This window comes from Oncorhynchus mykiss, chromosome 10 (assembly GCF_013265735.2).
Source record: "Oncorhynchus mykiss isolate Arlee chromosome 10, USDA_OmykA_1.1, whole genome shotgun sequence".
NCBI classification, from domain to species: Eukaryota; Metazoa; Chordata; class Actinopteri; order Salmoniformes; family Salmonidae; genus Oncorhynchus; species Oncorhynchus mykiss.
In genome coordinates this window covers 16,245,460-16,258,799 of record NC_048574.1, presented here as the reverse complement: position 1 = coordinate 16,258,799, position 13,340 = coordinate 16,245,460, and the positions used below count along the sequence as shown (strand labels likewise).

The 13,340-nt window shown below is 41.6% G+C and overlaps 1 protein-coding gene across 7 annotated transcripts in view; it reads left to right on the top strand.

Moving 5' to 3' along the window:
• The window catches only part of gramd1ba (GRAM domain containing 1Ba), a 135,541-nt gene that overhangs the window by 63,195 nt on the left and 59,006 nt on the right, over positions 1 to 13,340 (top strand). Inside the window, exon 1 of one of the 7 annotated variants that reach the window (XM_021617604.2) lies at positions 10,399 to 11,002. The exons of the other annotated variants lie outside the window; for them this stretch is intronic. Coding sequence (XP_021473279.1) covers positions 10,953 to 11,002 — 50 coding nt within the window. The 5' untranslated portion in view covers positions 10,399 to 10,952. Of the gene's footprint in view, positions 1 to 10,398; positions 11,003 to 13,340 lie in introns of those variants that run through there. 7 annotated transcript variants of the gene reach the window in all.

The following is a 13,340-nucleotide window of genomic DNA, read 5'->3' as shown; positions in this document are numbered from 1 at the left end:
TCAAAGCCAATTACGAATTTTCGAATTTACCCACGTGTGTTCTGGCCCAACCCATCGGTTTCTGTACCAATTAGACGGCCCTGAATGTGTTTGCATTCGGTGAAGGGTTGGGGAGGTTCTCTGATCCAGACTCATTGCGGAGAGGAACTAACGTCCGTGGGCGTGGTATAGCATTTGGCCGGAGCAGGGAGTCTGGTTAGCCAGGCAAAGAGAACACAACAGTAACACCACTGTCAGTGGCATTCTGAGCAATCTTTTTCTCCCACAGTGTCCCGAAGTTTCTCCACTTAATTTTAGATCTCCGTGCCTCAACCCTCCTCTCCCCTCGTTGCTTCCTCAGAATCTGAGGATGTGCGCTTGTTTTGAATACCCCAAAATCAAATCAAATTGTATTTGTCACATGCTTTGTAAACAACAGGTGTAGATTAACAGTGAAATGCTTATTTACGGACCTTCCCAACAATGCAGAGAGAAAAATTAAATGAAAATGATAACACAAGGAATAAATACACAATGAATAACGATACCTTGGCTAAATACACAGGATACAAGTACAGAGTCGATGTGCAGGGGTACGAGGTCATTGAGGTAGATGTGTACGTAGAGGTAGGGATAAAGTGACTTGGCAACAGGATAGATGATGAGCAGTAGCAGCAGCGTATGTGATGAGTCAAAATAGTTAGTGCAAAGGGGGGTCAATGCAGATAGTTAACCAAATATCTACCAGGACTATTTAGCAGTCTTATGACTTATGGTAGAAACTGTTCAGGGTCCTGTTGGTTCCAGACTTGGTACATCAGTACCGCTTGCTATGCAGCAGCAGAGAGAACAGTTGACGTGTGGGTGTACATGTATTTGTGAATTTCCTTGCACTAGTGTGTACACTGTATGATGTGCATGTGTGCACATGGTCACATCTGAAATTGTCAGCATTGATAAAGATGAGCAAAAATGACTGTATAAAATAAATGATACAAATACTGAACTATATTGTATGCTCCAAACATTTTGACAATTACCTTATTTTATACTAATACAATTGCTCAGAGAAAGATTTTGTTTAACCAGTAATACTTTTTTTCCTTCATACAGAATCTTTCCAGATCTTTGATATCCTTTGTCTGTACTTATAGACTGCCCTCTTCAATTCAAACCACAGGTTTTCAATGGGGTTCAATGGGGTTCAAGTCCAGAGATGAAGATGGCCATTGCAAAAGGTTGAGTTTGTGGTCAATTAACCATTTCTTTGTGCTTGGGGTTATTGTCTTTCTGCCAGATATACTTGCAGCCAAGTTAAAGATGCACAAATATCGTACCCCCCAAAAAACCTACCCCCCCATTATTGTAATGTTTACGAGGTCAGCATGTCCTGGGGGTATGGTGTTTGTGTCTGAAACTTTCTCACTCACCATTATTCACAAATCATTCAAGATTTTCCGTAATCATTGTAGCATCCATATTCATGCAGAAGTGTTTAGAAACATATTCCATTCTTATTTTCAGTAAAAGTGACTCCAAAATGACATGTTATTTATAATTTAATTCCTATTGGGCGCAAAATAATCTGAAACAAAACCAAAACGAGCAGCAAATACAACCAACAAATTTGTAGAGTCACAAACTTGATATACAGTGCCTTGCGAAAGTATTCGGCCCCCTTGAACTTTGCGACCTTTTGCCACATTTCAGGCTTCAAACATAAAGATATAAAACTGTATTTTTTTTGTGAAGAATCAACAACAAGTGGGACACAATCATGAAGTGGAACGACATTTATTGGATATTTCAAACTTTTTTAACAAATCAAAAACTGAAAAATTGGGCGTGCAAAATTATTCAGCCCCCTTAAGTTAATACTTTGTAGCGCCACCTTTTGCTGCGATTACAGCTGTAAGTCGCTTGGGGTATGTCTCTATCAGTTTTGCACATCGAGAGACTGAAATTGTTTCCCATTCCTCCTTGCAAAACAGCTCGAGCTCAGTGAGGTTGGATGGAGAGCATTTGTGAACAGCAGTTTTCAGTTCTTTCCACAGATTCTCGATTGGATTCAGGTCTGGACTTTGACTTGGCCATTCTAACACCTGGATATGTTTATTTTTGAACCATTCCATTGTAGATTTTGCTTTATGTTTTGGATCATTGTCTTGTTGGAAGACAAATCTCCGTCCCAGTCTCAGGTCTTTTGCAGACTCCATCAGGTTTTCTTCCAGAATGGTCCTGTATTTGCCTCCATCCATCTTCCCATCAATTTTAACCATCTTCCCTGTCCCTGCTGAAGAAAAGCAGGCCCAAACCATGATGCTGCCACCACCATGTTTGACAGTGGGGATGGTGTGTTCAGCTGTGTTGCTTTTACGGCAAACATAACGTTTTGCATTGTTGCCAAAAAGTTCAATTTTGGTTTCATCTGACCAGAGCACCTTCTTCCACATGTTTGGTGTGTCTCCCAGGTGGCTTGTGGCAAACTTTAAACGACACTTTTTATGGATATCTTTAAGAAATGGCTTTCTTCTTGCCACTCTTCCATAAAGGCCAGATTTGTGCAATATACGACTGATTGTTGTCCTATGGACAGAGTCTCCCACCTCAGCTGTAGATCTCTGCAGTTCATCCAGAGTGATCATGGGCCTCTTGGCTGCATCTCTGATCAGTCTTCTCCTTGTATGAGCTGAAAGTTTAGAGGGACGGCCAGGTCTTGGTAGATTTGCAGTGGTCTGATACTCCTTCCATTTCAATATTATCGCTTGCACAGTGCTCCTTGGGATGTTTAAAGCTTGGGAAATCTTTTTGTATCCAAATCCGGCTTTAAACTTCTTCACAACAGTATCTCGGACCTGCCTGGTGTGTTCCTTGTTCTTCATGATGCTCTCTGCGCTTTTAATGGACCTCTGAGACTATCACAGTGCAGGTGCATTTATACGGAGACTTGATTACACACAGGTGGATTGTATTTATCATCATTAGTCATTTAGGTCAACATTGGATCATTCAGAGATCCTCACTGAACTTCTGGAGAGAGTTTGCTGCTCTGAAAGTAAAGGGGCTGAATAATTTTGCACGCCCAATTTTTCAGTTTTTGATTTGTTAAAAAAGTTTGAAATATCCAATAAATGTTGTTCCACTTCATGATTGTGTCCCACTTGTTGTTGATTCTTCACAAAAAAATACAGTTTTATATCTTTATGTTTGAAGCCTGAAATGTGGCAAAAGGTCGCAAAGTTCAAGGGGGCCGAATACTTTCGCAAGGCACTGTAGTCATTGCATCGTATGAATATGGGACCAAATACTTTTTTCATAGTTTAATTCACATAAGGGAATTTATCCCAATACTTTTGGTCCCCTTACATGGGGGGTACTATGTACAAAAAGTGCAGTAATTTCTAAACGGTTCTTTAACGGTATATTAATGGGTCTGCATAGAACCATACCGTACATTTTGACGATGCGCACGCATGCACACACACTCCACATTCCCTAAAATGGGAAGCTCCATGGCAGAAATCAGCTAAAGATGGGTAAGAACCCGGTGTAAATCAGTGACGCCTCAGAAAAATTCAAACCAACCAAATGCCTTGCTTGGACGGAGTTACAAAGCTGCTCACCAGATTAGTGCTGTGGGAGCAACAGTGTGTGAGGATAAAAAACAAGCACTGGTGACAAGACATTTTTACAGCACACTGGTTCACACAGCATTTCTGTTATTTCGAAATGAGCTAAAGCTGATAGGCTAATGGACGTAATTTGAGTCAATTGTAGGTGTACCTGTGGATGTATTTCAAGGCCTACCTTCGAACTTAGTGGGAAAATGGGAAAATCAAAAGAAATAAGCCAAGACCTCAGAAAAAAAATTGTAGACTTCCACAAGTCTGGTTCATCCTTGGGAGCAATTTCCAAATGCCTGAAGGTACCACGTTCACCTGTACAAACAATAGTATGTAAGTATAAACACCATGGGATCACGCAGCCGTCATACCACTCAGGAAGAAGATGTGTTCCGTCTCCTAGAGATGAACATACTTTGGTGCGAAAAGTGCAAATCAATCTCAGAACAACAGCAAAGGACCTTGTGAAGATGCTGGAGGAAACAGGTACAACATTATCTATATCCACAGTTAAACGAGTCCTATATAGACATAACCTGAAAGGCCGCTCAGAAAGGAAGAAGCCACTGCTCCAAAACCACCATAAAAAAGCCAGACTACGGTTTGCAACTGCACATGGGGACAAATATCGTACTTTTTGGAGAAATGTCCTCTGGTCTGATAAAACAATAACAGACCTGTTTGGCCATGATGACCATCGTTATGTTTGGAGGAAAAAAGGGGAGGCTTGCAAACCGAAGAACACCATCCCAACAATAAAGCACAGGGCTGGCAGCATCATGTTGTGGGGATGTTTTGCTGCAGGAGAGACTGGTGCACTTCACAAAATAGATGGCACCATGTGGAAAATTATGTGTATATATTGAAGCAACGTCTCAAGACAACAGTCAGGAAGTTAAAGCTTGGTCGCAAATGGGTCTTCCAAATGAACAATGACCCCAAGCATACTTCCAAAGTTGTGGCAAAATGGCTTAAGACAACAAAGTCAAGGTATTGGAGTGGCCATCACAAAGCCCTGACCTCAATCCCATAGAAAAGTTGTGGGCAGAACTGAAAAAGTGTGTGCGAGCAAGGATGCCTACAAACCTGACTAAGTTACACCAGCTCTGTCAGGAGGAATGGGCCAAAATTCACCCAACTTATTGTGGGAAGGCTACCCAAAACGTTTGACCCAAGTTCAACAAATTGAAGGCTATGCTACCAAATACTAATTGAGTGTATGTTTACTTCTGACCCAGTGGAAATGTGATGAAAGACATAAAAGCTGAAATAAATCATTCTCTCTACTATTATTCTGACATTTCACATTAAAACAAAGTAGTCACCCTAACTTACCTGAGACAGGGAATTTTTACCAGGATTAAATGTCAGGAATTGTGAAAAACTGAGTTTAAATGTATTTGGCTACGGTGTATGTAAACTTCTGACTTCAACTGTATATTCTCCTCTATTTACTCTCAAATTGAAAATCATGCAAGACTACAAATCCCTGCAAGCTCCTGCATGTCATATCTAGCTGACACCTTTGCTAACAGGTATTGTCAATTTAAAACTTGCACAAGACCGTTCACAGAATTGTCAATTTAAAGTATTGTATCCAATTTATTCATTACTAAATTTAGCTAACATTAGATAGTTAATCCAGAGATTCTTACCTTTGCCTCGATTCGGCAGTCTCTTCCAGATCATCATGGTGTTTGTAGTTCTTTATCATTATCTGCTAATTACCATTTCATTTTTGTGGTAAATAGAAACGAGTATATTGTTAAAAGTCACCTTGTCCTAGAGAGATTTACACATGCACACCAGGGTAAGCCTACACAAAACACAGCCGTTATTTAAGTGCATCTAAAATTCCCTATGGGAGAAATGAGTATTGGGAAAACGATTGGAACCATTTCCCTGTTTGACCACTAGGTTTTATGGGCATTATGAATCATACTGTGGTACTCTATTGTCACCAGCACAAGGTGCACCTGTGTTATGATCATGCTGTTTAATCAGCTTCTTGATATGCCGCACCTGTCAGGTGGATGGATTATCTTGGCAAAGGAGAAATGCTCACTAAAAGGAATGTAAATAAATTTGTGCACAACATTTTTGAGAAATAAGTGTTTTGTGCGTATGGAAAATGTCTGGGATCTTTTATTTCAGCTCTGGAAACATGAACAACACTACATGTTTTATTTATATTTTTGTTCAGTGTACATTGTCTACTGGTATAATTTTTAATTGAGAACAAATAGCTCAACATGTAAACAATGTGTGAAAATAAGCTATTCTCTGCTTCAGATACCCTTAAGGCCAGTAATGCCCTCAAACTGTAGGTCTATGGCTGCATTGGCAATGCATGCCATATGATAAGCTGCTAAATGGATTCACATACCGTAGCTGATATACTGAGAGAGAGTGACAATCAAATAAAACAGATTTGAGATCTTACAACTAGACAAAAATGAAATGTTCATTTGAGAATACAATCTGGAGGCGAAAGAAACGCACACCTGTTTAGGCGAGGTGCTGGATGGCGAAGTAGAACACCTGTTTAGGCGAGGTGCTGGATGGCGAAGTAGAACACCTGTTTAGGCGAGGTGCTGGATGGCGAAGTAGAACACCTGTTTAGGCGAGGTGCTGGATGGCGAAGTAGAACACCTGTTTAGGCGAGGTGCTGGATGGCGAAGTAGAACACCTGTTTAGGCGAGGTGCTGGATGGCGAAGTAGAACAAAATTAAAGGAGAGCCGCACACTCTAGGAGCTCAGATGCAACAATTGAATAACCCAATATCCAACGTTTCAACAGACTTCATCAGTGTATAATGACAAACATTGCGGGTCACTAGTTTATATAGTGTCAAAGGACACACACAGGTGTCTGTAATCATGGCCGGGTGTGGTCTGATATCGTTGGTTATTTCGCAGATTTAAAAAATACAAAAAACATGAATCAGAGCATACGATCATAGATACAATTTGGCTATATGGGCCTATAAACATTTACAATGAATAGCAACATAACAATAATCACAAGAATGGCTTCAGATCAAAGTCCACGTTGAGACCAAATGGAACGAGGGTCTTTAAATTAAAGATCCAGGCAGCCTCTCGTTTTAACAATAAAGTGTCGAGGTCACCCCCTCTCCTAGGGAGAGTGACATGTTCGATGCCTATATAACATAGGGATGAAATCGAGTGGTTCGCTTCCAAAAAGTGGGCCCCAACTGGGTATGTCAAGTTTTTGCACCTAATGGTGCTCCGAGATTCGTACTTTTAATTTGCGCTTTGTTTTACCCACATAATTTTTACCACAAGGACAAGTTATAAGATAAATAACTGCCTTAGTGGAGCACGTGATAACACCTTTGGGGAAACAGATCCCAATCAAAGGTGTTATCACTTCTTGAAATGTAACATCCAATCAAAATCTTGCTGGTCCGCTGGATCCCAGCATTCAAACTGTTTTTTTCAATACATTCTCCAGACCTCCAAGGGAGGCGTGACACGATGTGATTTTGGAGGTTTGGCAACTTTAGACTATTTGTCTACCAATCAGTTCAGAGCCGTTTGACCTTGTTGTGTTGGCTCTGCTGTGTGGTCATTGAATAGAATTGATAGGACAAGAGACAGAGGGGTCATTGAACAGATGTCAGCTGTTTGCTGTCTAAAAATGGCACCGCATGGATTTTTCTCTGTGTGTGCATGTTTTTGTCAACTGACAAGGCATGTAAGGCCAACATTCCACCATATTGTTAGTCCTGTTTTTTTGTCTACAATGAAGCAACTTGATTATTCTATTGGTCTTAAAGCCAATGTTAAGCTGAATCCTGGACTATAAAATGATTCTTCAAAAGGAGCTTGCTTTTAAGTCCAGGAGTAGGCTTAATCCGGGTCTGGGAAACTGTCCCTTGACAGTTCTATATATATTAAATGACTGAGGATATCGCCATCAATATTACCTATTCCATATCTAGATTGCTTTTCTATCTAGGTATGGAATAATACCTTTTCTGTCAGATGTTTTTTTTTCCACTGCCATAACAATCCTTGATTGAAACGTTACAATACTTCACTCTTAGCCATGTTGTCCTCTTTGTGTCTCTCTGATTTAATCAACCTCCTGCAGGGAAGCAGAGAAGACACAGATATGGTTATCTATTTGGGATGTGCATCTTTCCCTTTTAAGACAATTCGATACGCATCTAGGTACATGGGCCCCGATATGATACAGGAACGATGTGTTTTGTTTGAAACGATTCTGTGCGATTCGGTTTGATTAGAGAACGAATCGATGCGTTTCGGTTCGATGCGATTGAATGCACTAACATTCTTGCATAAACACATTCATTTTCTATTCCAAATTTCAATTGGCTGCTGATGGAGCTCATGAGCTAGGCTTCTGAGCTGGATCTACTGCGCTGACGTGTGTGTGTGTGTGTGTGTGTGTGTGTGTGTGTGTGTGTGCGTGTCAACATTCTCTGATGTGTGGACCTCCAACCATCTTTGTGGTACCATTTGAAAGTTTACATTTGAACAAATATTAAATAGCGTCTAAGCTACAAAATATGCACATATTTAAAAAATCAAGTTCATACATGTTTAAATAATTGAATATTTAAAAAAAATGTATATATATATATATGTATATATATAAACAACAATTTTAAAAAAACTTTACGTTTTTAAATTGTATCAAACTCAACTGTTTATTTTTTCCAATGATTTCTCATGGAATGGTGGGGTGTGCAAAATGGGTCAACTTTGAGCACTTCTATCTCCTTTGGCATTCGGGTCCAAAAAGTCATTTTCAGCCATTTCTTCCATGGGAAAACGTATGGAACGTTTTGTTTAAATCCTACGGGATGCTGTCAAAAGGGATTGAATTCACATGAATTTACCCTGTAAAATAAGAATGGCTCTGTCTATGAACTTGCTTTATTACAGTGATTCTCCCAGGGTAACGTCAAAGAAATGATGGCTTGGTGTTTTCTAAAATGGCAGACGAGCCCAACTACCACAGGGAGAAGAATCTGTGTGTACCCCAGACACTTTATCTTCTACAAGTAAAGTCATCACACAGTTCACTATATCACAGCTAAAGTAGAGAGCGTATGTCTGCATTGAAAACCTCCCCATCTACATTATATAGGCTACACCTTCACAGCCCCCGATTGGCTACATTTTGGCTCACTCAGCAGTTAGGTGCTCTCGGATATGACGATTTGGTTCAGTGTGCTGTGCGCTGAGGTCTGATTGGTTGCTTTTGGCTCAGGCCACATAGTGCTATGTGCAATCAGCAGAATAGTCCCGTGGGGATTCATATTCAGCGTTACTTAACAGAAAACAGTCTCTACAAGGCACAGTGAATGGTTGGTAATGTGGAAGCTGAAGCTATGCACTTTGAATGAAGCATAACATAGTGTGCCATATTTTTGTTTTTAGGCTCCAGTACAGAATTAAGTATAACACATCTCTTTGTGCTTCTGTAGGCTTTCATAATGTTTTCCCTTGGCTTTTTTATTTTCAAAAAAGTCAAAAGAACTTGCATTGTGAATGTGATGAAAAGAAAACAGAATTACCTGGAGATGTATTCCTCATTTAATGTTGAGGCCCTTTGAAATGATACTTGATCACGTATGTAATTAAATTAACATGTTTAGAGTTGATTTAATGAGCTGACATAAGCATGCGAAGGAAATGTATATTCACCGATGACAGCGCAAATTGGAGAATATCGATTGGGAATGTGTTGGGAACTTGTTTTTCCCCAGGGAACACAGGCTTAGAATCTCTGCAGGTAGCAACATCAGCCAAAGCAGGGTCATTATCATTAGGCACCAGTTGGAAGAAAGTGGACTGAACGGGGAGGGACTTGTCCAATAAGAAATGCTTGATTTCGTTTTCTGTTACAAAACATTATTAAATTGTTTCTATTGCGGGCCCTAATGAACATGAGTCCTATGCCCTGTCCCAAAACTTGTAAACTGCAGCCCTGCTTCCTTCCTGCAATTATTAAGACTTGAACAGGGTCGTAGAGTGGTAGGTGTAGTATGGCACTTGTCAGACAGCACCTACGGTCATAGATCAATTAAAGGTCACGGCGCAATCTTTCTGATAACCCTGTCAGTCTCATTTCCGAGTAAAATTGTTTGTTTATCTTACTTTGCACTGTCCCCCCTCTCTCCTTTCATGTCTTATGGGCCGGGGAGGATGAGGGGATAGCGGGATGAAGGAAAGCTTGCGGTGTGTTCTGATGCCAGGCGCTCTTTAGAGCCAGCTGTGTGCTTGTTGGGAGTTGTGTCAAAATGCCCCCCCCACCCTTCTCTTTGCCTCTACTGCTATCCATCCCTCTCTCTTCTCCCTCCCTCCCTCTGCTTCCCAACCTGTTTTTTTTCTATCCCCCTGTTTCATGGAATATTCATCTGAGCATGTAGTGAAAGGAATATTGTTTTTTTTCTCCACTATCACTGTGCAAACCAAAGCCTGAAGGCCTGATTTGATATTTTCCACAAATAAACGTTTTTGTATCGGAACAAAATAACATGTCATAGCTGGAGTATATCGCCCTCCACAAAAAACATTGTTTCCTAACAATAGAGGAATAAACTGGCAAACCAGGGTGTTAATGGTGCAAAAGTGTAAGTGAGAGAAGTGAGGGTTTGATGTGTGCGCGTGAATTCTTGCAGGTGTATGCGTGGGATCTCGCATGCGTGTGAGAGACAGACTGAGAGGAGAGGTTGTTGTTGTTGGTGTGTGTGTGTGTGTGTGTGTGTGTGTGTGTGTGTGTTTGGGGGGAGGGGCGGATGGGCTGACAGCGAGAGTTAGGTGACGTCAGCCAGTGCGGCTCCATTCATGAACAGCCTGAATAATTGACGAGCCGGCCTCCGGAACAGTGCTGCACCATGCAGAAGCCATTATGCAAAGCAGCTAGCATCGGCAGCCATCTCTCCCCAGCTTCAGCATCACCTACACCATAGAGAGGGAGAGAGGGAAGGGGAAGACATGTAACGGAAGCAGGGAGAACGGGAAGAGCGAACAAGAAGCCAAGGAAGGATAGAGAGAAGGGAAGAAGGAAAAGAGGAGGCTTTGCAGTAGCCGAATAACGTGCCCGTGAATCACTGCAGAGAGAGGGAAAGACAGCGAGAGGGAAAGAGGGAGCAAGAGAGGGAGGCCATCACGATGTCTGTTTGAGAGAGGGTGTGCTCCGAAAGCCTGTATGCGAGTGGTATCGGAGGGCTAGACGGTCGTGTCTAACCCAGACCCCACACACGAACCCCTGTCTGGGATGCAACGGAAGGCATCCCCCCCATCTCCTCTGCCTCCCCTTCTCGTGCTGGTCACTGAGTAAATGGATGAATGAAGCAGGTGGAAGCCAACAGGCGGGTTGAGTCCTTCATGGCTACCAGGTTAGTTCTTATCACTGCTTCAGGGGTAATTCACATTCGCATCCTCACCTTGCACTGTCTAGTAGAAATTAATAGGAGGGCTAATTAGTTTAGGCTAATGCTTATCAGAGCATCCGATGACGGAGGAGACCGGTTATCTCGTCTGTAGACGTGCTGGCAATGTTTTTTTTTTTTTTCTCCATTCCCAGCACTTCGACTAACAAGGTAACCTGTCTCCTCCGTTATCGGACGCTCTGATTAGCATTAACCTAGCGTGAGCTAATTAGCCATGTTAGCCCCCCTCCTGTTCATGTATACTGTACAGTGCAAGGTGAAGATGCTAATGTACATTGGCTATACGGAAACATCAGGGATGTCTTGCATGAATGCCCAAACTGTTTAAGCTTAACTGTCTGGCTTTAGGGTCGATGCATGTTAAGCAGAGTATAATCAAAGTGAGTGACTCGGAGCCTTAGTATTCTGTAGCACGCTAATGCTAACAACCAATCATTTGAATAGCCAATGGATAACCATGATCGCTACAGAAAGAAAATGAGAGGAGAGAGATATTAAGATTCAGGAATGCTGGCTGCAAGATGCATCCATCATTCCGTATTCATATCACCTTCATTTATGAGCATATCTAAGCTGTCTGTATTGTAGCAATTATTTGATGCATGCACCATGATTATCTTTACACATTTCCCTTCCTTTAGTTGTGATGTTTTAAGCATGACATCTGTCTTTGCATGCCTCAATTGATCCATCCCACTTACAATGACTACATACAATGACTCTGTTTTGTCACAGAATAACCTGAAACATAATCCATCGTTTCACCCTTTTCAGTGTTATTAGAAGTGTAACCTGTGCTGCTGGGCTCTTGTTTTCAAGAACAGGAGTATGACCATATGAAGAGTAGCTTGACCTGTGTCAACGATAGTGCCGTTTGACGTCAGTAAGCATAGCAACAGTTGACCTCCACTTCTCCCTCTCCAGTGGAATTTGGGTTCAGTGTCAAAATATGTTCTGCATTTTACCATTGTATAAAGACACAGATGCTAGTAGGCTCAACCTGAGATTTATGAAATGGGCTTCACCTGTATAGCAGGTGAATAAGTGTCCTCATCTGAGTGCTGTCAAGCCACAAAGCGGATGTGTAATGACTGCTAATGGATGCCAGGACATTGTTGTTTCTAGACACTGATCTAAGATAGTTTTTTACTGATGATAACACCCTTGAGAAGATGCACAGGTACACACACCCTCGTCCTCCTACCCAGCTATAATAAGCATCCCAGTATGGTGTATCAAGCAGTCTTCCTGTGTGTAGCCTGAAATAGACCAGATAAGGATGGATAGAGTAATGAAATGATAGATGAGAGGGTGAGGCACTGTACACACATCCTCCCACCATCCCTTATGTAAGGCAACAGCACACACACACACACACAGAATGTATTATACAATCACTTCCAACCAGGTGGGTACTGTTTCAATAATATCACTCTCACCTGCTGGAGCTAGTCGAGACACACCTGTGTGTTTTTGTCTATGCCTGTAATGTTGCCCATAGCAGATCAAAGTTCCACCAATAAGCTGTAATCTACTGAATGCAAGTTAGATGTCTCGAGTGAATTAGGGAGTATTACTGAAGCGTTGTGTGTGTGTGCAATGACCCAGCAATTTAACAAGCATAAACGCATGCCTCAATAGTAAAATGGCACTATAATTTATCATATTGTAGCTGTCTAGGATGTCCTATGACCTCCCTCTCTCTTTGTTGGAATCTGTTTGCTTTTCCAGCCTGACACACACACACAAACTCTGCTTAAATAATAGTCTTCACCCAAAGCCCTTGGGTGATGTAGAAAGTGAATTGTGGAGAAAGAGATGGGAGGAGTGAGAGAGAGAGGAAAATAGTGTGTGAAAGCTGATGGCAGGACACTCCACAGGGTACACTCCATGGGAGCTTACTGTTGGGATAGAGTGAGAGGGGGCGCCAACACCTGCAGCAGAGCTGCTGTTCTCTCACCAACCATGAAGAGGGTTGAGTGAAGTTAGTGTTCTCTCCACTGAGCTACACCAACATGGCCAAAAGAGCCTCAGTTAACTGATATCAAATGAAGTACATCTGTTGAATCTGCCAGCACTTAGACCTGAAGTTCTGGGTCCGTGTTCATAAAATATATTAGAGTCCTGATCTAGAATCAGATCCCTTCTCTTATTCATTGATTTTAAAAAGGCAAACTGATCCTCAATCAGCATTCCTACTCTTGAGACGCTTTATGAATACGTGCCCTGCAGAGTAGACACTCTAGTCTGGATAGGAAATCAGTTAGTCAATACATTGTCCTCT